Raw genomic sequence first — 24,281 nt, forward strand, 5'->3', positions numbered from 1 at the left:
ATTCTTCTGTGCATTCTTGCCACCTCTTCTTAATATCTTCTGCTTCTGTTTAGTCCTTGCCATTTCTTTCCTTTATTGTGCCCATCTTTGCATGAAATGTTCCCTTGGTATCTCCAATTTTCTTGAAGAGATCTCTAGTCTTTCCCATTCTATTGTTTTCCTCTATTTCTTTGCATTGTTCACTTAAGAAGGCTTTCTTATCTCGCTTATCTTTCTTATTTCCTTGCTCTTCTTTGGAACTCTGCATTCAGTTGAGTGTATCTTTCCCTTCCTCCTTTGCCTTTCACCTCTCTTCTTTTTTTCAGCTATTTGTAAGGCCTCCTCAGACAATCATTTTGCCTTCTTGCATGTCTTTTTCTTTGGGATGGTTTTGGTCACTGCCTCCTATACAGTGTTACAAACCTCTGTCCATAGTTGTTCAGGCACTCTGTCTATCAGATCTAATCCCTTGAATCTATTTTTCACCTCCACTGTACAATCACAAAGGATTTGATTTAGATCATACCTGAATGGCTTACTGGTTTTCCCTACTTTCTTCAATTTAAATCTTAATTTTACACTAAGGAACTCATGAACCACCATCAGCTCCAGATCTTGTGTCCTGTGTTTGCTGACTGTATGGCGCTTCTCCATCTTTGGCTGCAAAGAACATAATATGATTACTGTATTGACCATCAGGTGATGTCCATGTGTAAAGTCATCTCTTGCATTGTTGGAAAAGGATGTTTGCTGTGACCAGCTTATTTTCTTGACAAAATTCTCTTAGCCTTTGCCCTGCTTCATTTTGTACTTCAGGGCCAAACTTACCTGTTATTCTGCGTATTTCTTGATTTCCTACTTTTGCATTCCAATCCCTTATGATGAAAACTACATCTTTTTTGGTGTTAGTTCTGGAATGTCTTGTAGGTCTTCATAGAACTGGTCAACTTCAGCTGCTTTTGCTTCAATGGTAAGAGCATAGACTTGGATGACTGTGATGTTGAATGGTTTGCCTTGGAAATGAACTAAGATCATTCTGTTGTTTTTGGGATTGCACCCAAGTACTGTATTTCAGACTCTTTTGTTGACTATAAGGGCTACTCTGTTTCTTCTAAGGGATTCTTGCCCACAGTAGTAGATATAATGATCTTCTGAATTAAATTTGCCCGTTCCCATCCATTTTAGTTCACTGATACCTAAGATGTCGATGTTCACTCTTGCCATCTCCTGCTTGACCATGTCCTATTTACCTTGATTCATGAACCTAACATTCCAGGTTCCTATGCAATATTGTTCTTTATAGCATCAGCCTTTTACCACCAGACATGTCCACAACGGAGCATTGTTTCCACATTGGCCCAGCTGCTTCACTGTTACTGGAACTATTAGTAATTATCCTCTGCTCTTCTTCAGTAGCGTACTGGGCACCTTCCAACCTGGGGGGGCTCATATTCCGGTGTCATATCTTTTTGCCTTTTTATACTGTTCATGGGTTAGTCCAGTTAAGAATACTGGAATGGGTTACCATTTCCTTTTCCAGGGGACCAGGTTTTGTCAGAACTCTTCACTATGACCCATCCATCTTGGGTGGCCCTGCATAGCATGGCTCTTAGCTTCATTGAGTTATATAAACCCCTTTGCCACGACAAGACTGTGATCCATGAAGAGGAGTTTTAGGGAGCAAGTCCCCATAACAGCTGCTATCTCAGGCCATTGGTCATTGGGGACTTTGGTTTTTCTACACGCATTCAATGTATGATAATGTCCTTCACTCTTTGTTCTTTCTTACTGTCTTCAGTGTTCTTTATAATATGATGTTCCACACTTTTGTAATTTTATTTTTAGATTTTACTGTAGAAATTGTCCGAGAACCAAAGGTGATTTTACCCTCAAAAAGGAGAATGTCATTCTCTAGAAGGGCTAATGTGAGGAAGCCTTCAATGAGACCCAGGTAAGACATAGGATCTGGTCACAACGATATGTCCAGGCACAAGCTCTCCTTAATCATACTGTACATGCACAGGGATACTTTATATTAAATCACTATTTATTTTCTAAAATTTGCACCATGCAATATATATTATACAGTAACTTTTTAAAACTTAACAAACTATCATGGATATCCTTTCATGTCAATATAAATAGATTTACCTTCTTCCATACTATGGATATTGCATGGTTTATTTAACTATATATTTTTAATGAACATGTATATTATCTTTACTTTTTCATTGCCATGAATAGTACCCCAAGAAACATTTTTGTTTGGATGTCCTTGCCAGTTTGTGTTTTTGTGGATTGCATACAGCTGTAGTAGTCTCCTAACTAGCTCCTTACTTCTTGTCTCTCCCCTTTATGATCAGTCTTAGAGTCACCCTCTGATAAGTTCCCAATGCTAGACAAAGAGTCTGTGATCTTTTCTTTCAGAAATGCCCACTCTTTCTTTCCATTCACCTTAGCACAAGTTCCATCTCTACAAAATAAAGTCCTCCAGTTGTATGTCTGCTGTGACTTCCACCTCTTCTGAAGTAATAAACCTTTAAAATACAAGAACTTACCATGTTCTATTTTTTTTACTACTTTTTACTTTTTTAAGTATGTTTTCCACCTTCTCACTTGACGATAATTTTCTTATCCGTGCCATTCATTGAGGCACTTATTTTTTAATTTATTATTATCTATTAATGACTAGCTGTATGAAAAGTTATCTTACAGATGATAGAGATATATTAACACATACAAATTTGTTAGTCAATGTCACTGGCAGAATATTTTGTATAGAGAAAGCTTACAGAAGTATGTTTTCAGTTACTGATAATGTTCATTGAGGGTTATAAGTTCTCTGTCTCTTCTAAATTCTCTAGATGGAGCTTCCTCCTCTTCAAGGAACTAAAATTATTCCCTGAAGTTCAATCATTTATCCTTTTTAAGGAACTGGAATTATTCCCTGAAATTCAATCATTTTTTCTTTTTGCTGTTCCAGTTTATACTATTCACCACTCTCCACTATGTCTACAGAAATATGTAGTTCCCAGTTTAGTTGAATATAAAAGAAGTCTTTTCTTTTCCTTCTCTCTCTCTCTTTTTTCTTTCTTTCTTTCTTTTTTTGATCACTCCATGCAGCTTGTGGGAACTTAATTCCCTGACTAGGGATTGAACCTGCACCCTTGGCAGTGAAAGTGTGGAATCCTAACCACTAGACCACCCGGGAATTCCCCCAATCTAGCTTTCTACTATTATGTTCTATGTCCCTTCACCCTGTGTATTCTGTGTTTTAACAGATTTTCAAATCTATTTGAAAATTTAGTATTTTCAAGTCTGTGAATACTTTATTATATATCTGAAACTAATATAATATTATAAATCAGCCATACTTCAATAAAAAAACAATGGAGACTAAAGGTGGTGGGATGATATATTCAGACTAAACTCAGGGGAAGTAGAAGGAAGTAAATAATATACATGAGTGGAAATCAATAATATGCAGAGAAGAAAAATGAGAAAATCCAAGCACAAATAGGTTTTTTGTAAAGACTAACAAAATTGATAAACCATTAACTATACTGACAAAAGGGAAAAAGTGAGATGACACAGATTTTCAAAACCTAGACCAAAAGAGAGGACCACTGACCCTAAAGTAACTAACCTGTTTGTAAGAAAATGCAAGGAGTATGACAATGACAATTAGATGAAATAGAGAAATTTCTAGAAATACCCAAATTTCTGAAACTGACTCAAGAAATAGAAAATGTGAGTAAATCTCTATAACAAGAGAAGAAATTGGATTAATAATTTAAAATCTCACAGATAAAAGTCTAGACACATGGCTTCACTGGAGAAAGCTATGAAATAGTTAAAGAATAAATGCTACCAATAGTCTACAAACTCTTTGAGGAAATAGAGGAAAAAGGAACACTTCTAATATGTTTATGAGGCCAGCAAGTATTATCCTGATCCCAAAGCCAAACAAAATTATCATAAGAAAACTACAGACCAATATCCCTCTAAAACCTAGATGTGAAAATCCTCAATAAAATATTAGCAAACCAAATTCAACCACATTTTAAAAGGATTATATACCATAACCAAGTGGGATTTATTCCAGGAATGGAAATAATGCATCTGAAAATAAATTAATAGAATGCATCATGTTAATAAAATAAGGGAAAAAACTTCACACAAGTATCTCAATTGATGCATTAAAAGCATTTTATAAAATCTAGCATCCATTTATGATAAAAATTCTCAATAAACTTAGAAGGGAATCATCTCACCCTTAAAAAGTACATTTATGAGAGGGTGAGCTGAATGGAGAGAGTAGCGTGAAAGCATATACATTACCATATATTAAATAGACAGCCAGTGGAAATTTGCTGGTTGACTCAGGGAATTTGAACTGGGGCTCTGGAACAACCTGAAGGGGTGGGAGAGGGTGGGAAATGTGAGGGAGGTTCAAGAGGGAGAGGTCCTGTGTACACGGGTGGCTGATTCATGGGCTTCCCACATGGCGCAATGGTAAAAGAAATCTGCCTGCCAAGGCAGGAGTTGCAGGAAACTCAGGGTTGATCCCTGGTTTCGTAAGATCCCCTGGAGAAGGAAATGGCAACTACTCCAGTGTTCTTGCTGGGAGAATCCCATACACAGAGGAGCCTAATGCATGGCTACTTCATGTTGATGAATGAGAGAAATCAAACCAATATTGTAAAGCAATCATCCTTCGGATAAATAAATAAATTAAAAAGAAAAAAACCTATAGCTAGCATCATTCTTAACAAGACAAGTATGTAATAGGAGAAGAACAAGTTGGACAACTCGTGAATTTGTATGGAGAGGTTCTACCAATGACAAATGACATAAAGATAAGGTTCGATGGGCAGCTGAAATTGTGGAGTTCACAGAAACTAGAGATATAGCTTCACAGTAACAGTGAAAGTTGAAATCACTTCCTCATATCAATGAAAACTGAAACCACAGAGGATGTAGAGATTACCTAGCAGAAAAAAATCATAAGGCAAGAGTCAAGAGAATTGAATTGAAACATTAGGGCAACACCTGTACTCAAGAAACAGTGAAAGAAGAAATCAGCAGTGGAAATTTAGAAATATTGATCTATAACAACTGCTGGTCACTCATGCTCTGTCTTGCTGAAATGACTGCCAGTGAATCCATAATGGAAGAAGTTTTCCTTGAACAACATCAACAACAAAAAGCCCCCTTTAAAATACTCCTTCTCTTCTTCCATTGGGGTTGTCAAATGATTAGACCAAGCTTAGGATGGGTACATTAAGTTCATCTCCATAAATAAGCAGAGTAACCAGTTTATCCACTCTGCTCTTCAATCACAGTTCAAAGCCCTGAAGTCTGGGAGAGACCCTTCCCCATTCCCTAATTGGAGCAGAATCCAGGGTCACCATCTCTTTCTCTCCGCCAATGATGCTTTCTTGTTTTCCAGAAACTTGACAGAAGTCCTCCTAAACACACAGCACTTGGAGTTCTTCAGGGAGTTCCTCAGAGAACGGGGGGCTGAAACCCCATTGCAGTTCCTGGTAGCCATACAGAAGATCAGTGTTGAGACAAATGAAAAGATTTATAAGTCTCTCTTTGAAAACATAATCAAGACTTTCTTCCATGGCAAAAACTCTCCTGGTATGCATTCTCCTCTCCTGAAATTGTTTCCTTTACCCTTTAGAATCTTAAGTTTGGGGAAGAGACTGCTCTCTCCCTGAGAAAGCAGAACAGAGCAGCGGCCACATGGGGCAGTATTGAGACAAAGCCGAAGACCGTGAAAGCAGAGAATAATAATAAATGCACTTTTAAAAATTGAAGTATAATTAATTTCCATTATATTCATCTCAGATATAAAGCATAGTGATTCAGTATTTTTATAGAGTATAATCCACTTAAAGTTATTATAAATTACTATATTGTATTATATAATATTATATATTATATTATATAAAGTTAATATAAGATTATATTCCCTGTGCTATACAATACATCCTTGGTGGTGGTGGTGAAGTCACAAAATCATGTCCGACTCATGCAACCCCATGAACACTAGCCCACCAGGCTCCTCTGTCCATGCAGTTTTTCCAGGCAAGATTATTGGAGTGGGTTGCCATTTCCTTATCCAACAACATATCCTTATATCTTATTTATCTCATACATAGGTCATATCTCTTCATCCCCTCCTCCTATCTTGTGCCACCTCCCTCCCTTCTTCCCACTGATAACCACTAGCTTATCCTCTATATCTGTGAGTCTGTTTATGTTCTGTTATATTCATTTTCTTTATTTTTTAGATTCCACATATAAGTGATAACATGCAGTGTTTCAAAAAAGAAAAAACAAATCAAATCTATCATTCTTTTTCTTAAAGATAAAACTGAAAGAAAGACACATAGGCCCAAAAAACTACATGCATTGTTGTTCTTTTATATGTAACCATTCTGAAGTATAATATTGATAAGACAGAATGGATAGTGGGTTAAAATCAGAATGTGCTTGAAGCAGGAGTTTTATTTAAATTCTTAACATGTGTTAGTATTTAGTTTTTCTAAATAGGAAAATTGCTATTGAAAAACTAAAATAATAATACAATAATAAATCCAAAATATAATACCACAAATAAAAGACGACACTTCTGCTTGTATGTGAAATGTATCCTCTCAACCCTGAAAGTAGGATTTAATTTAATCCTTAAGAGATAGGTACAAATAACTTAGAAGGTAGGGATAAATAACTCCATTTTTCTAACTAGGAAAGTAAAACATGGAGAAGTTAACTAACTTGTCCAGTTAGTAAAACTTGAATTCAAACTCCAGTCATTTGATCCTTCACATCAAGTAGACTGGCGTTAGATCCAAAATCATGTGTTAGCAGGATGCAAAGCTAGAGTGTCCACCATCCATGGGATGTAAAGAGTACTGAAAGGTGCTGAGAAGAACTGTCTCCCTGAAAATCTTTGTTGCGTAAGTTTTGTCTTGTTTTCTTGCCTAAGGCAGGAGGGTAAATCTGATCCATGTAAATTCATCTTGTCCAGAAGCAGAAACTGCAAGTAAAGTACTGACCTATAATTCTAGAGGAAAACAAAAGGGGGTGAGCATGATCCCATCCTGGAGGTAAACAAATCTTGCAAAGCAATGAAGAAGCCTCCTGTTTTGGCACAGATGAACAGATAGGCTTGTGTGTGTGTGTTGCTTGTGTTAAACCAAGATAAGGTTATAAATTATGAAAGCAGAAAAAGCAGTAAAAGGGGCAGGTCTTTACTTGTAAGTAATATTTATTTATTGAGTCGCAAGATATTAAGTTTTGTGCATCATTTTGAATGAGCTAGAAGAGAAAGGAGAATATGCAGATCCTGTCCTTAATAAGCTTTTAAATCTTTTTAATGAACACAGTAGTCTTTGAACACCTGGAGAATCATACTGCCCTTAGAATATTTATTGGTAACCTTGGATTTCCCATCTGCCTCAGCCACTTAACTTTAATCCTTTATTCTTCTATTCTCTTCCTTAACTGAAAACTTCAAACTAGCTGCAGAAATGGAGTCCTTTAAACACTGCTTTCCCTTTATGCACTTATCTTTGAAATTTGGAATGGACTAAACCAGGAAGTATTTGCTCTACAAATACGTGCACACATAGCATTCCAAATGTACTTTTGAGATTTTCAGCCAGATTGTGGAGAGCTGAATCTGGCCAGATTGAGAACAAGGAACCATGAGGCTCTTGGATGAGAAAAATCCTAGCCGCCTCAGAAATGGTACATAAGAAAATGATGACTTTTCTTCTCTCTTGCATTTTTTAGAACAAATGCTGCAGTGTAATGCCCCTATTATCAAGGAAGTCTCTCTCATGCATCATGTCAGCACAACAACATTGTTAATGGTCCAGGACTATGTCATGAAATCTCTGGAAGAAAAGTGGTGAGTGTTGCTGGGTGAAGGCAGTGATTCTCTGAAGCTGCTCATTGACTTCTGAAAGTCACATTAGTCTCAGAGTCTACTCTCACGGTTCACTGCCAGAGCATCCCTACAAAATAAAAGCAGAGCTTTCTCTGAACCCTCTTACCTGCCTACCTGCACACACACACACACACACACACACACACACATTTCTGTTCACCTACCTGAGCAAGGAACACTACAGTATTGGTCAGGAAGAACAGACTGACATGAGCAAAGGATTGGAATGGTTACAGAAGTATTTTTGAATATCTCACCATTCACCAAATTCCCCTTCCTCCAAAAGCTGAGAGAGGTTTGCCTGGACTGTTACCTTTTATGTACCATGTTTTTGCCTTCCTTAATATTCCTGGTCTCCTGCTGGCAGGTTTAAAGATTACCAAGAACTGTTTCCACCTCTTCCTTTGGAGAAGGAAGTTGAAATACCACTAGCTTCACCCAAGAAGCCCTCAAGGACAGCAGTTTACCTGCAGGAATCCCAGGTCAGTGGGGAAGCTAGCAAAGACAAGACTGGGGACCAGGAAACCACTGCCTAGGCATTGCCAACCACACAGAAGAGTTTCACTGTTTGCTTATTTATTCACCAAAGCAGCTACTCTTTGGGATAGGTTTTCAAATCCCCATTTACAACGGAAGAATTTGAGGCTCAGAGCAATTGTTACAGAGGGAATTTCAAGAAACCCCTGTCTTCACTATTTGTGATTAGAACCAGTTGAATGACAGGCACAGAGGCTGGTCATATGGAGATCAACATGTCAGTTTGTTTGTTTTTGACTACTGAAAGCTGATTTTGAGGGCATGGATTGGCTGTGAAGTCAAGTGGGTTAAATAATCCTCTCTGTTCCCTTACTTACTTACATGTCCAGTCACTAACAAAGAGGAACAGTGAGACCCCCACTTAGCCGGGTGAGCTCCCTACTGTATGACAAAAGGCAGGCCTGAACACAGGTGTCTGCAGACCAGCAGCTCCCAGAGAGAACTCAGGAGGCTAGAGAACAAAGCCTGCCCTTTTCCTGCTGCCAAGCTCATCAACTACCAAACTCATTCTTTCTTCCATGGGAGGACAGAAGAAGGAAAGAAAGAGGAGACAGGAATATGATTCAGGAAAGTCTCTTCATAGGGTTTGAGAAAAAAAGCACATACTCCTCTTAAATAATCACTTGATCAGCATGTTGTAGAACTGGTCATCAGAAAGATTTGTACCCAACTCTATCTGACACTAAAGATCATGCCAAAGAATCGCTGAAAAGAATGCCTATGCCACTCACAGATATAAGGAAGAAATTATGGTTACCAGTGAGGAGAGAAAAGTAGGGAGGGACAAGATAAGGGTCAGGAAGGAAGAGTTATTATGGGACTATATGAAATCATATGCATGAAGTTTTTGAAAATTGTAGAGTACAGTTTAAAGAAGTTTTCATTCAATTTTTTAAAAAAAGATGTGACAAAGAAATTTTTTTAACCCAACAGAACTCCAAATCATATATGTATTATAATCACAACTATATCAAATTATATACCCACTGGGTGAAATAAAAACAATTATATTAGAATAGTGAAAAAAATAATGCCTATGCCCACTAATGCAGAACCCCAGGTATGATAACATGCTGCTCCCTTCTTTCTCCTTTTTATTTCCTCCATATGTGGATCAACTCAACTCTATGTCAGGGTACCATGAATGATCATTTGGGAGAGTGAAAAGAATACTGCATCCAACACCAGGATGCTGAGTTTTAATTTCAGGTCTTTCAGTTGCTGTTAGTTAAGAAGGTGTAAAAAAGGATTCAGCATGTCCTTAGTGCCTGCTTTGTGCCGAGCACTGCGCATAGTGATTGATGTACATATATTATGACTAACCTTCACCATAACCCTGAAGGCTATTGTTTCTTTCTTACACATGGAGACACTGAGACATACATTTAGGAAGTTGACCCAAATTACCCAATTCAGGTGAAGATAGGCTCCAGACTCAAAACTTCTGACACTAAATCCAGTAGTTTATATGCTTTGCCACTGACTCTCTATGGGCTTCCCAGGTGGCTCAGCATTAAAGAATCCGCCTGCAGGAGACGGCGGGATTGATCCCTGGAGGGATCTCCAGGAAGGTACCCTGGAGAAGGAAATGGCAACCCACTCCAGTATTCTTGCCGGGGAAATCCTATGGACAGAGGAGCCTGGCAGGCTACAGTCCATGGGGTCATAAAAGAGGTGGACACAAATTAGTGACTAAAATTCATTCATTCACTGGCTCTCTAAAGCCAAACTTACATTGAGGTTTCCTCTCTATGAAATGAGACAACTGAACTAGTTGATCAAGATTCTTTCTGGCTCTAAACATCAGCTTATCAAGGGGCAAATAAACTAGAGAACTGTCACTGGGAATCTATTAAGAAACAGGTGAAGAAATGTAACATGCATTTTTAATGTGTCCCTGTGTGTTGGTGGGGAGGGAGTGTATGAGTGTGTGCACGTGTAGTTATATTTTTCTTTTATAATGCTTAGAAATGATTTACTCATTTCCTTATTTCTTCATCATTTCAAAATCTGCTTGAGCTATTACTCCCCTTCCTGTGAGTCATGCTTATCTCTGTCCTCTATCTCTTTCTGTTTTTAGCTCTCACATGCCCTTTCCCATTCATGGCATCTCAAATCTTCACTGTAGGAAGACGATGGTAGAAAGAACATTGTCAGTGGCCTCAGCCATGCCTGGGTGATTCTGGCTTATTCTGGGGAAGGTTATATAAGTTCTTTGACCTGAGTTTCCTTACTTTTAAATTGAAGCTAAAACTTACACTTTTTAAAGGAGGTGTTGTGAGGATTCAATGTAATGAATGTCAAGTTTCTGGCACATAGTGGACTCAGTGAACAGCAGGCTGTGCTAATGCATATGTGGCGCTCCTTTCTCTTTCCCCAGAAGAGAGGTTGGCTGAAGATGATCAGCTTTATCAAGAGCTTTTGTAATTACCGCAGATTTATGTCTCATCCCCATAAGTGCCAGGAACTTGAAGACTATCTTCACCAGGAAGTATACAGCAAGGAAAGTAAGTCACTTCTCTATTTATTCCTCTTCCCTGTTGATACAAGGGTTGATACAAGCTACAAGGGTTAACCCAGGTAAGAAGCTACAGAGCTTGTTGCTTTATGTCATGCTATTGCAGAACCACAGCTGGGTTCACTCACTTACCTGCGGTACAGCCAGTCTTCCAACACTGAGTTGTGGTGAAGAAAGGTATAGCATTTTTTGCAAGGCATCCAACACAGAGCCAAGCAAGCAAGGAGCATGGGCAGCTCATGCTCAGAACATCCGAACTCACGTTGCCTTTTAGAGAAGGATTTTTAAAGGCAAGATGAGGCAGAGGGTTGCAGGGTACCTGATTAGCTCATTGACATTCTTCTGACTGGTTGGTGGTGAGATAACTGGGGGTCAAGCTCATCAACCTTCTGGTTCAAACTGGTCTGGGATCTACATGCTGGTGGTCAGCATGCAATTAACTTCTTTCACCTGATTGGGGTTTTAGTGTTCATAAAACAACTCAAGGATATAGCTCATATAGATTATCATCTATAGCTTTTGAAGAGGAACCAAAGGTCCTTGGTTGGATAAACTATGGATAACTATTATTAGTTTGTCTTGCTTGACTCTTTTCCTTAGTTGCTGCTGCATTTTCTCACTTCTCTGATTCAATTTGTTCTTTGGAACTCAGAGAAGGCCCAGGAGGCTAAAGCTTTTCTACAAACAAGAGGCAGGGGACTTGGGGGGTGGAGGTGGGGGTGTCTGTCCCTGGGAAGGCCCTGCAGGGTCCTGTTTGCTTTCAATGCTTGCATTAGCCTGGGGTCTAGCAAGAACTCCAGGTCCTGGGTATGAAGGCAAGCCTAGTTCCACATAGTGAGGCTGTGAGCCCAGTGCATTCTGCTTCAGAAGCCAGGAAAGAAAGGTAATGATTCAGTCTCAAGAACTTTGAATTCTCACATGTTACAAAACTACTTCCTCATGTTGTTTGTATAGATTTATTCAACTACCTCATTCATTAGTTCATTTGTTCATTCAGTGCACTTTTTGAGAATCCACAGTATGGCCAGCACTTTTCCAGGTGCTGGAGATACAGTAATGAATTTGCAGCATATGATCAGCCTTTATGGCTTCCCATTTTTAGGGCAAGACAGAAAATGAGAGTCACAGATATTGGAGCCAGATTGCCTAGATTTGAATCTGCCACTTTTTAACTGGAGGATCCTGCATAAGTGACTTTGTGCCTCATCTGTAGAATGGGAATAATAATTGTGTTGTTGTAAGAATTAAATGAGTTAATACATGTAAAGCCTCTTAGAACTATTCTTGGCAATAGTAAGTGCTATAAAAGGGTAGGGGCTTCTCAGGTGGCATTAGTGGTAAAGAACCCACCTGCCAATGCAGGAGATGTAAGAGACATGGGTTTGATCCTTGGATGGGGAAGATCCCCTGGAGGAGGGCCTGGCAACCCACTCCAGCCTGGAGAACCCCAGGCCCAGAGGAACCTGGAGGGCTACAGTCCAGAGGGTTGCAAAGAGTCAGACACGACTGAGGCAACAGCACACAGCATGCACACTTAAAAGGTTTAGTCAGTATTGCTGTTTTTATAGAATTGTGGTGAATGATCCCATTGATAAATGTTAACTCCTCTCTCTCTCTCTCTGTCCCTCTCCCCTTCTCTCAGATTTCTCCACAGCCCCACACATATCAGGACGCCCAATACCACATCCCAGTGCCCGGAGCATAGATCTTGAAAATGAAGACATAGTCCTTATAAAGCGCCGGGTATTTGGTCACAGGATTATCATCATCAACTATGCCGTCAATGATTTCTATTTCTTTTCTGAAATGGAAAAGTAAGTTTCCTATCTCTCCTTCCCCTCACAGCTTTCCACACTTAGTTCCTCCCAGCAAAGACTGCAGTGGCCTGGAAGTGACACAGGAACTTCAGCTCTGCCAGGCAGCAGCCTCCACCTGAAAATCCCACTGCGCAAGGTCCCTGAATCCATGCCCACCATTCTTTCCTCTCGATCTTAAAAGCTCCTCCATATTCTGCAGTTCCCGATGTTGAAATGCACTTATTTATACCCAGGAAGTGGAGCACTTTTTCCCTATTATTTGTTAATATGATAGATGTCCACTTATGTTGCATAACTGGACCAATAGTTCTTTCGTTAAAGCAAGGTATTATAAAATGTGTGTGTGTGAATGTATGACATGAAGCAGATAAATTTTTAAGTTAAAACATATTCATGTAAATTTACCTGTAAAACTTGAAGTAAAGCCAAAACCATTCCACTAATTGGAGGTCTACATATTTTTCTTGTGTAAACCATACCCAAAATGCAATCTACTATTTCTAATTTTTCTCTTCTGTAGTGGAAGGAGAAACTATAGTTACTGCAAAGCAATTTAATCCTTCTGGATTTTTATACTTGTTTTTTCAACATTTAAAATTGCCTTCCACACCTATCTAACTCAGCAGTAATTTTTAATTTTTAAAAATTGGAGTCTAGCTGATCTCATTAGCCATTTTTAAATACAGTTTTTAAAACTTATGTTAGCATGTGGGATCTTAGTTCCCCCACCAGGGATTGAACCCTCATCCACTGCCTTGAAAGTGGGGAGTCTTAGCCATTAGGCCTCAGGGAAGTCCCAATAGCAATTTTTTAAATAGAAACTTGCCTTTCTTGGAACATCCCAAAGCATTCAAATTTGTTTTCACAAAAACAACAAATTCCTTTTCTTTTTATGTTCATAGTTTGTCAATTTTCATAAATTACAAATTAAAGTAACAACAGGCAAAAATATTTGGGAAGAGATATGAATAACTCTCTGTAACTATTTGCCTCAGTTAGTTACAGAAAAGTGAGAGAGTTCATGAAACGGTCCCAGCAATGTACATGGTGGGTGTGCTATTGGTATCAGGCAATGTGTTCTTTAGACGTGCAGGGCACCTACCTGGTAACTCAGCACACCAGTTAAGGGTGTTTGGTTAAGAGATCTTCCACTGGTACCCCAAGGAAGAGTTTGGCTCAGTTCCATATATATTTATTGATTGTTTATTATTTCTTAAGCACTGAATTTAACATTGCAAATATTAAAAAAAAAAAAAACCCTGCCAAGGCATGTTCTCTGTTCTCTAAGACCCCACCAATTAATGGGATGGCAGACAAAAAAACACAAATGGAAGTTAAGAAGTAGGATGATAGTTGTCAAGTCAAGCCCAGGAAGTACATTTAGACAACTGAGTGCTTAGGAGTGGTTTCTTGGGAGACAGGTCACCTAAGCTGAACTTTGAAGGATGAGTAGCGGTTAGTGAGGTTTTTTTCTAAGTGTTCAAGGGGGAGGCGACTGAGGGGCAGAAAAATAATACCACCGTGAACAGCCCTCCCTGGTGCTCCAAGTCCTGCCACCATCGTCTCTGCTTTCTCACTTGCCCTCTACAAACTTGTCCACACAGCAGCCCAGAGCAGCCTTTTCTCAGTGTAGACCAATTATATCACTCTCCTGTTTAAAACGTGCCAGCAGCTTCCCATTCCCATTGCGATGAAGTCCAGACATCCTCTCACTGCCTAAAGAGCCTTGATGAACAGAGCCTGCCTGTATCTTGGAGCTTACCACATGCTACCTACCACTTGCCCCATGCTCTAGCAAGGAGGGTCTCTGCTCTGTCCTACCAGTGCCCTCCCAGGATGGTGCCTGCCTCAGAGCCCTTGCACCCCTGCCCTTTTGGCGGGAAGAAGCCCCTGCCCTCATCTTTTTCTTTTTCATTGTACAAGTTCAGTGCCTACCCCGTTACCTGTCACTCATCCCCTTTTGTTGTCTCCTTAGCATTCTACTGCATATTGAATTATTCATCTGTTTACTTAAATCTGTCTTCTTCCTCTCACTGATTATGAGCTCCTGGAAAGCAGGATATTGTTTACTGTGTTCACTGCTGAACCCCTGCTCCTGGAACTGCACCTGCACAGAGTAAAACCTTATTAACTGTCCACTGATCAAGTATATGAATGGACATGCAGAATAGGCTTATAATGGGAGGCCCATGGTACTCTACTCTTAGGAAGATTTTAAACAGTTAAGATTTAAAATGGCCTGAGAGAAGTATGCTGTGTACTTAAGGTATAACTGACAGATATTTTGGTTAGTAAAAGAATATGCTGCTAGAAGACAAAAAGTAGTTGCTGCCAGGGACTGGAGGAAAGGCGAAATGGGAGTTAGTGCTTATTGTGTATGGAGTTTTAGTTTAGGAAGATGAAAAAAGTTCTGGAGTCAGATGATGGTGATGACTTCACAGTTTATATGGATGTACTTAATGTCACTGACCTCTACACTTAGAAATGATTAAACTGGAAATCTTATGTCCTGCATATTTTACTATAATAAAAACATTTAAGAAAAGGAATATGTTGCTTCAGAGAGTAGTGGTAATTGTGAGAGGGTCAGCACAGGAGGGGAAAAAAGAGGAAGATAAAACTTAGCTCTTGAAATAATTGCAGGCAAAACTGATGAAAGGTCCAGGATGGGTAAAGAAGGGAGGACGGGATAAAGAAGGGAGTTTGCAGTGAAGAAATATACTTGAAGAAGCACTTGGCATAACCTGTGACATGTGGTAGGTGCTCAACATTTGCCAATGGATGAATTATGATTGAATGAATGACCTGGCCCAGGACTAGCTCTTATGCTTTTAGGACAGAAATAGATCTGGGCCAGAAACACTGTTTAATCTTGCATTTTCTCCTTGCTAATTTCCTTTTTACTACTTCTTTTTAGATTTAATGATTTGGTGAGTTCAGCTCGTGTGCTACAAGTCAACCGGGCATACAACGAAAATGATGTGGCCCTAATGAAGTCCAAAATTAGTATCATCCTAAAGCTGTACCTGCATGCAGATGTCCCTCCAAGGCTGAGAGTAAGGAGGACCCCCACTCCTCTCTGGCCTTTTGCCAAGAAGCATTTCCCACTACAAGAATCCTGAAAGCTTTCATAAGGCACCTCCTAGATCTGGGTCAACCCGATAACCTTTACCTAGCAGTCCCATTAAAAACTGCCTTTGGGGAGGGGATGGTCATAAAAGTCCTGAGGTCCAAAAGAGGTTTCCTGCCTTCCCTGGAACCTCTGCCAGTGACAGGTTCCTACTCTGCGGGTAGGTGAACATCTCTGATGCCCAGAAGGACACAATCCTTGCTGCCATTTCAGACGGCCACCTGGATAGGAGCATCTTCCACGGGGCTATCATGTCTCTCTTCCCCATCATTATGTACTTCTGGAAAAGGTAATTATCTCCCTTCATCTGAGGACCATGAGGTCAGAAAAACACGTTTGACTTTTGAGAGACTTTTCTGTCTTCCTCGAGGCCTCTGTTTTACTTTCTACTTTCGTGGGAGCTACAGTAGTATATCCTTATCCTGCTCACCCACTCTATCCCTCACACTGAACACTGAATCAGAGGGTGGAAGGCCATGCAGGGGTGGGTAACTGGCTCCCCCTCTCTTCTGGGCTTGCTTGGAAGAGGTGTTAGGTTTTCTTAGGTTTCAGTTCCTCGCCTAAAGATGATGGTACGTGTGGGCTTAGTTGCTTTAGTCATGTCTGACTCTTTGCCACCCCATGGACTGCAGCCCACCAGGTTCCTCTGTCCATGGGAATTCTCCAGGCAAGAATACTGGAGTGGGTTGCCATTTCCTCCTCCAAGGGATCTTCCCAACCCAGGGTTCGAACCTGCATCTCTTACATCTCCTGCATTGGCAAGCAGGTTCTTTACCATTATCTCCACCTGGGAAAGCCCCAAGGATGAGAGTGGACTGCAACTACTTGGGGGGAAATTCTGTCAAGATTAACACAATTGTATTTGTGCTTAAGGAGCCTCATGGAGGCAATAACCAGAAAACCGTTGCTCTGTTAGGCTCAAATCCCATAATTATCACTAGGAGCACGGCTATTAGATATTTCCATTTTCAAAGGAGATAGACAATCAGATTTGCATGCCATATCTCTCAAGATTAAAGTAGCAAATGTGGCCTTTAACTCAAAATGAAAACATGGTGAGGAAGCTGTGAAGGTCAAAATACAAACATTAAACTAACCAAATGGCTGCATGGCAGATACATGAGGCCCACTTGTTTCAGAACCTACTTGTCATGGTTTGGGCTGAGAGACTAACCCAGGTCCTCACAGTCTTCCCAGCCATTAACTCCAGTTATCTACTCCAGCTCCAGCTCATGCCATCGACATAGTGACTGGTAGTACCCTAGGGGATAGTGACCAGAGGACAGCTGGCTGAAATGTTCCCAGACCAGGCTAATTTGGACATTTAGACTATTATGTGATTCTGACTCTTAAGGGTTTCCCTCTCCTACAAAAAAAAAAAAATGTTGTTTATTAAAATAGAAGTGTAAAGGTTGTTTACACTTCTCTCATAGCTCAGTCAGTAAAGAATCTGCCTGCAATGCAGGAGACCGGGGTTCAATCCCTGGGTCAGGAAGATCCCCTGGAGAAGGGAATGGCTCCACTTCAATATTCTTGCCTGGAGAATCCCATGGACAGAGGAGCCTGGCAGGCTATAGTCCATGGGGTCATAAGAGTTGGACATGACTCAGCGACTAAACCATAGGTTGTTTACCCATCATTACCCTTTACTTTAAAATCACCAAGATAATAAATTATTTAATGTAGAATTTAAAAAATACAAAAATCTAAGATCAAGATAATCAGTTTAGCCTTCTGTTTTATTTTTTATTATTATTATTTTGTGTGTGTGACCACCCCATGTGGCATGCAGAATCTTAGTTTCCCAACCAGAGATCGAAGCCGTGCCCCTTGCAGCAAAAGCACAGAGTCTTAACCATGAGACCAACAGGGAAGCCCCCAGGTCAGCCTTTTGAACACCAATTTTTATCTAGCACTTAAATCTGGACTTGATTCTAGTTCTCCAAACTAGGACTCAATGGAAACTCATCCTGAAACTTTCCAGATGTTTAGAAGCCCTGAGAAATACATGCTGTTCCTGGTTGGAGTCAGTGCTCAGCTCTTCCTCAGACCTATTGAGGAAGTATAGAGGTGCTTCAGGCAGGCTTTGAATCCCTAATCCTCATGGAGCCGGTTCTTTACTTCCTTTCCTATGCACTTACAAAGAGTTTCATGTTGTGCAAACTGTGTTCATGCACATTACCTCAGATAGCCTCTCATCAACACTGTGAGGTGGGTGGGGCAAAGTCTTCCTGTCACTATTTTATAGATGAGGAAACTGAGGTTCAGAGTGATTAAGGGACTCGCCCAGGATCACCTGGTAAGTAGTAGTAAAACCAGGACTAGAAACCAGGTCGCTTGGTCTATTAAGCACCATAAAAAATGCATTTGTGGCATAGTGGGTGGTTCATGATGACAGGGACACCCAGTTCAGTAAGTGGAATGGGAAAAGCCAACTCTGAATGAATAGAGTACCCTTCTGGGAGGAGGAGGAAGGGTGGAGGTCAAGACACCAAGACCCACCTCCAAGAGGTCTCCATCCAAGGGCAGGCTGACAGAGAGCAAAGGGTTAGAGGCCTGGGAGGAATGGGTGGGGAGTGTTCCAGGGTTTCTCGGGAGCGAGAGTTCCCAGGTTGCAGTGAGTCTGCATGAGGAACCAGGGTCTACTCCAGGGAAAGGGCTCTAGGGAATGAGCTGAGGGGATCACAGCCCCCAGTTAAGGGACAGGTTGGAAACTAAGAATCAGACCCCTGGAGGAGGCCAGTCAGACACTCTGAGTGTTCCAGGTAGGGTTATAGATAGTGATTTCACCCCCCCAGTCTAAGGCTGAAGTCAGCATCCCAGCAGTTAGCCTCACCCAGGCCTCAGTGCTGCACATTCTTTACAGACTCCATTCACTGGGATTCCAGAAGAAAGTCCTCACATCGCGCCCAGGCCAGGCATTCACTGGAGCCAGGCCTGGACAAAGAGGCGGCCTCAGCAGGGCCTCTGACAGGCAGCACTCTGAGGCCCAGGGCTCTCCTCCTCTCTGTAGGACACCACCTCCTTTCTGTGAGGACTGGTCCCCACCCACTTCCTCTGTGCTCAGTGGTCCAGCCCTTCAGTGGGTGGTTTTCTCTCTGTGACCCGAAGCCATTTTTCTCACAGGTTTTGTGCCTGGAAGGCAATCCACTCTTACTTCCAGTACATGGGAAAGAAGTTCAAGGACACAATAATTTCTCCCAAACATGTGTGCAAGTACCCTCCTTGGAGTGGAGGTAAGCTTCACTGTGACCCACAGCCCCATTCTCTAGCAGATGAGACTCACAAAGGGAGAGCAAAGCCTGGAAGGACCAGCTGTAAGACTTCACAGAGGGTGTTTGCTGGGAGGTGGCCATCTTATTAACTTGGCCCTCAGAGAAGCATTAACACCTTATTTTATCTGTGGCTCTCGGTGCTAGCAAAAGGGTACCCCACCCACACACTGTTCCCCGGCAGTACCTCCCAGGGTGCCTCTGGGAACATAGGTCTCAGACTCCGTGGTCAGTAACGGAGGTGGCAAGCTACTTCACTACCATGGATGAAAGTTCCTGCTGCAACCTACCAACCCTACCAACTCCATCCAACCCTACCATTTGAAAGAGCAAAAGTGTTAGTCACTCAGTTGTGTCCGATGCTTTTTGACCCCGTGGACTGTAGCCCACCTTGCTCCTCTGTCCATGGGATTCTCTAGGATTCTCCAGGGGACTGCCATGCCCTCCTACAGGATCTTCCTGACCCAGGGATCAAACCTGGGTCTCCCACATTGCTGGCAGATCTTTTACTGTCTGAGCCACCGGGGAAGCGCATCTATTTTATAGTGTTAAGTGAGAAAATTAGGAAGTGGAGGGAGAGTATGATTTTAGCATGGTAAGTATATATAAATATGTATTTATGTAATTTTTATGAAACACAGGAAAGAACTTAGAAATAAAGAATCAATAGAATTATCTCTGGGTAGTGTGATTATGAGAGGCTTATACAGTTATTATTAACATATATTAATCAATAAATATATACATATGTATGTTTTCTTAATGCAGAGCAGTTAAAGTCAGCCTCTTCCCAGATACCTGCTGTGAGATCAGTACTTGAGCAAAAAAGGGAATTTTAAAGAGAGGGAGGCGGGTTCACAGGGAAGTGCCTGGCGAGAGTAAGGCTGGATGTCTCTGCAGTAGAAATTTCAGGGAACAAAGATAACAGGTCTGTGAACTGTACCAGCATCGGGACAAAACACGGAGACAGGACAAGAAACTTAAAAATGGCAGCTAACTGTCCTGAGACAACAGGAGCTGAGCGTTCTGTCGTTTCAGCTCAAACCCGTCCCATTATCACGTCCACTTCCCCAGATACTCACCCCTGCCCCTATTCCAATCCCCACAAACAAGCACCCCACCTGCTTCCTGGAGTGCAAACAAGGGTCCTTGAGACCTCAGTCCATCTCTGGCTGACCCCCAAATGGGAAGGGAAGCAAGGCCGGCTGGTGTAGTGTCCTGCCCCTCTGAGAGTGTCCTCACCTCAGTCCGAAAGGCATCACCTACCTCTCCTGCTGCAGTCACCCCAAGGGCCAGTGAATATTGCTCGTCATCCTTGTCTCAGCAGACGGAAGTGTCACACCAGCAAACGGAAATCAGCAGTCTATTTAGGATGTGGGGCAGAATGTCCCTGGGAGTGCGAGGGCTTATTTGGGATGCCGGTGGGGTGGGGGAGGAGAGGAGCAGTTAGAGGAAAAGGAGAGCGAGCGGGGCAGGCAGGGCAAGTGCTGCTCACTCAGAAGGGCCAGAAAGTGTCCCTTGGGGGTGGCTCCCTTCCTCCTGCTGAGTTCCCAGGAGGCAAATGCCCAGATCTTTTCTGATGTCTGAAGAGGGCAGCAGGGTGCCTGGCGAGGGGCAGGCCGCTTGGGTTCTCAGCCTGGAGCGCCCTGGACCCTCTTCTTCCCCTGTCTCAGCCTCACGCCCCTGATCTCAGCTGCAGAGGTGTGGGTGCAGGCAGTGTTCTATCGCTCACATCCTATCATCTGAAGAATGTAAACAGGGCCTTTCTTGCTGACTTACACACACTTACTCTGTTGGGCATCACTGTACTGTGCCCCTTCTTCCTTCCCCAGGAGACCAAGCCGTCCTAAGGTTCACCTTGTGCAGAGGTATTGAGTGGTTGCAGCCTCAACCTCGGGATGCGCTAGGAAGTCCAATCCAAAACTGTAAGTTGGAGGTGGAAGTCCACTGATATCAAAAGTGCACTGCTCAATTAGAGGGTGACGGGAAGGCCAACTCAGCCAAGTCTCCTTACTGATCAGGAAGAGACTGAGACCCCCAAAATGTGAAGTGACTGCCACTCACAAGGGATGGAGGGTGAGAACCAGGTCTCCCGACCACCCTTCCAGGGCTCCATGCACAGCTCTTATTTGAATAATTATATCTTCCTGATGATGGCTCCTGGTATAGACCCTTGAAGGGGAATGCCTTAAGCTTCTCTGTCTCTCTCCTGGCTCTCAACCATTTCCAGGCATGGTGTGTGATCTTTATTAAGAGACAATTGTAACATCCCAATGAGAACATTTTCCTCCCACTGAGAGTACCTGCTGACTGAAACAGGACCTCCGCCCCACACCTTCTACTTTCCAGAGGCTCCTGCTACTGATCTTACCCTGTAATAAACTCTCTGGCTCTAGCTTCACATTTTGGGGTCCTTGTTATATCCTTTTTTTCTTCCCCATCTTCAGCCTCGAGTCAGTTCCACCCCCAAGCAGTAAACCTGCCTCTGTGGTCTACATGGTCTCTCCCAACCAACCTTTCCTGTCTATCCCAGTTGTCAGCATTTGTTTCCAGGTCGGGAGATACAGCTTCTCTGCTTCCTGAAGGCATGAGATGCCAGCTTGCCCTACCTGCTTGTTCGTTTATGTCCCCTTGTTGCTTAATGAGGGAGGCAGCTACAGAACATTGCCATGATCTGTAAAATCCAAACAGCCCTAAAGTCTTGTGATTCTAGTGCTCATCTGGCAGATTAATCTCCTTATTTTACTTCCTTGGGTCTATGAGGTTGGCATCATGACCTCTGCATCCAAATGAAATGTCTCCTAAGACAAAAAATATATATATTGCAGCCTGGAAATGAGGCTCCTAACTGTCCCTGGAGCACCACTGCTTCCCCCTCCCTTTCCCGACTCCTTCCCTGGAGGCTGTCCTGGAATGACCCTCTGATGAGTGCCTGTGCCATTAGTGCTGATGTATTTTTCTCTGTATTTGTCTTTAGCTTCATCTAGCATCTTTACTCAGTCAAGACATGCGATCTCTGCCATCCAGCTGTGTCCTGTCCTAGGGTAGGCATGAGCCGGAAGTCCTCTTCTTTGGTCCAGGAGAAGTTGCTTTGTCCAAGTAGATGATGGGAGAGTGGGGAGAAACCTAGTTCCACATCCCGACACCCCTTGGCATACAGAACCGAGAAGCTGAGCTGCTCAAGAGGCTTATAGTCAGGCTAGTGAGGGAAGGGTTTCTCTATGGGTTGTTGTCCACCTCCATCAAAACGGACACTTTTTAAGAAATTGGAGCCCCTGACCCACCTCCCGGTAGAATGCTATTGTTGGGGGAAGTGTCCCAGATCTTTTGTTGCTGGCTGCCCTAATACTCCGGGGGCTTCCCAGGTGGCGGTAGTGGGTAAAGCACTCGCCTGTCATGCAGGAGATGTAAGAGACATGAGTTCGATCCCTGGGTCGGGAAGATCCCATGGAGGAGGGCATGGTAACCCACTCCAGTATTCTTGCCTGAAGAAATCCCATGGACAGAGGAGCCTGGTGGGCTACAGTCCATAGGGTCGCAAAGAGTCGGACTTGACTGAACCAACATAGCACACTAATACTCCAGTCCTCCAAAGTATAATGTATAAGACAGGAAAGAAGAGCTATTCTTCTGCATGGCCAGATATTGCAATAAGGATGGAAAGGATTTGAGACTGTCAAAATCTGATTCAGCCTAATTCACATCTGTACAAGCATCAGAGCAGGACTGATGGTAAGTTAGGGCTATAGGAGAATCCCTAGGGGCATCATGGAAACAGTGCCAAAGAGCTACTGGAAGGTCAAGGTTATAGACAGTAGGCTCTATGAATGGCAGGCCTGGCTTCTCACCAGTCATCCCACCTTCTCAGACCTACTGTAAATCCAACAGGGGCTTGGAGTTGCCCAAGTATCATTTGCCGGTGCTAGTACCTGGAAGACAAGCCAGAGACTTGGGGGCTCTTTGCACAGAAAGGCAATGTGTTGCTTCAGAGTTACAAGTTCTTTAAGAGGAAGATGAGGATAAGAATGTGGACGGTAAAAGGGTTTCAGTTTTGGCCATCGCCACACTTAAAGGGGAGGACAGCAACCAACCAGCAGAGAGTACAGTGCTAGTTACCTCAATGCCACTGTGATAACTGGCCGCTCTTCTCTCTTCCTTCAGGCCAAAATTACCCAGCACCAAAAAGGAGAAGAAGTAACCAGTAATCAAGTCAGACCCCCAACAGAGGCACATGATCTCTCAGAAGCCTCCTCCCACTGACAGAACCTTTTCTGGTCAGAAATGAAATGCCCTGACACCATCTGCCCCATGAAAGATCAGTGGGGGAGCAGCCCGGATGTGGCGGGACCAGACTGCAGTGGCTAAGATGGGAGTGGAGAGCACAGACAGAAGCACCTCTGCCCCCTACCCTATCCCGTCCTGGAGTCAGAGACAGTCTTTCCATGGTGGCTGTGCAACAGAACACCTACCCTCGGGGTCTGGACACCTGTTGCACTCTGCAGCCGCATGGCCTTGAGCAAATCCTTGATGCAAGGTGGTTGAAGAATCCCAGGAGACCTATGTGCAGATGGCATTAAACACTCTAGGAAGCAAGGTACTGTTTTATCAGATTGGATTTTTGTTGCTAGGATCCTCCCGTTCGGACAATGACTCACACCCCTGTTGTCTCAGCAGATCTTCACAATCCTGTGAGTGACCATGTCTGAGATCATTTATTTTTAAATAGATGAAGAACTGGCACACAGAGAAGGTTAATGAATTTCTCAAGATCACTAAGTAGTAAGTGGCAGAGCTTGGACCAGAACACACCACTTCTCTGGCCAGTTATTGCATGGTGACCATCTGCCCAACTTTCCACACCAAAGGAAGAGTCCTTCCTGGAATTCTGTCCATTTGCCAAATTAATTGATAAAGAGACTCAGGGAAATGTCTAGCCTATAAGCCAAATTACTGTCATCAGAGTGGCCAGGCCCATTTTCTGTCCTTTGCAGACAATTGGGAGCAAAATGGGTCAGAATATCCTAAATAAGCCCTCCATGTGGCTCATTTATTCCATGGGTTG

General features: G+C 42.5%; 1 protein-coding gene across 1 annotated transcript in view; it reads left to right on the top strand.

Annotated features, from left to right (window-relative positions):
- Positions 1–23,866, top strand: part of RGSL1 (regulator of G protein signaling like 1) — a 50,204-nt gene extending 26,338 nt beyond the window's left edge. Inside the window, exons 10-21 of the mRNA XM_061161266.1 lie at positions 1,825–1,930; positions 5,432–5,625; positions 7,789–7,906; positions 8,313–8,427; positions 10,863–10,989; positions 12,643–12,814; positions 15,735–15,873; positions 16,112–16,236; positions 19,074–19,183; positions 21,052–21,144; positions 22,197–22,263; positions 23,381–23,866. Coding sequence (XP_061017249.1) covers positions 1,825–1,930; positions 5,432–5,625; positions 7,789–7,906; positions 8,313–8,427; positions 10,863–10,989; positions 12,643–12,814; positions 15,735–15,873; positions 16,112–16,236; positions 19,074–19,183; positions 21,052–21,144; positions 22,197–22,263; positions 23,381–23,417 — 1,403 coding nt within the window. The 3' untranslated portion in view covers positions 23,418–23,866. The remainder of the gene's footprint in view (positions 1–1,824; positions 1,931–5,431; positions 5,626–7,788; positions 7,907–8,312; positions 8,428–10,862; positions 10,990–12,642; positions 12,815–15,734; positions 15,874–16,111; positions 16,237–19,073; positions 19,184–21,051; positions 21,145–22,196; positions 22,264–23,380) is intronic.
- The last annotated feature ends 415 nt before the right edge of the window (positions 23,867–24,281 follow it).

The sequence above is a fragment of the Dama dama genome, chromosome 14 (assembly GCF_033118175.1).
Source record: "Dama dama isolate Ldn47 chromosome 14, ASM3311817v1, whole genome shotgun sequence".
In the NCBI taxonomy this organism is placed as follows: Eukaryota; Metazoa; Chordata; class Mammalia; order Artiodactyla; family Cervidae; genus Dama; species Dama dama.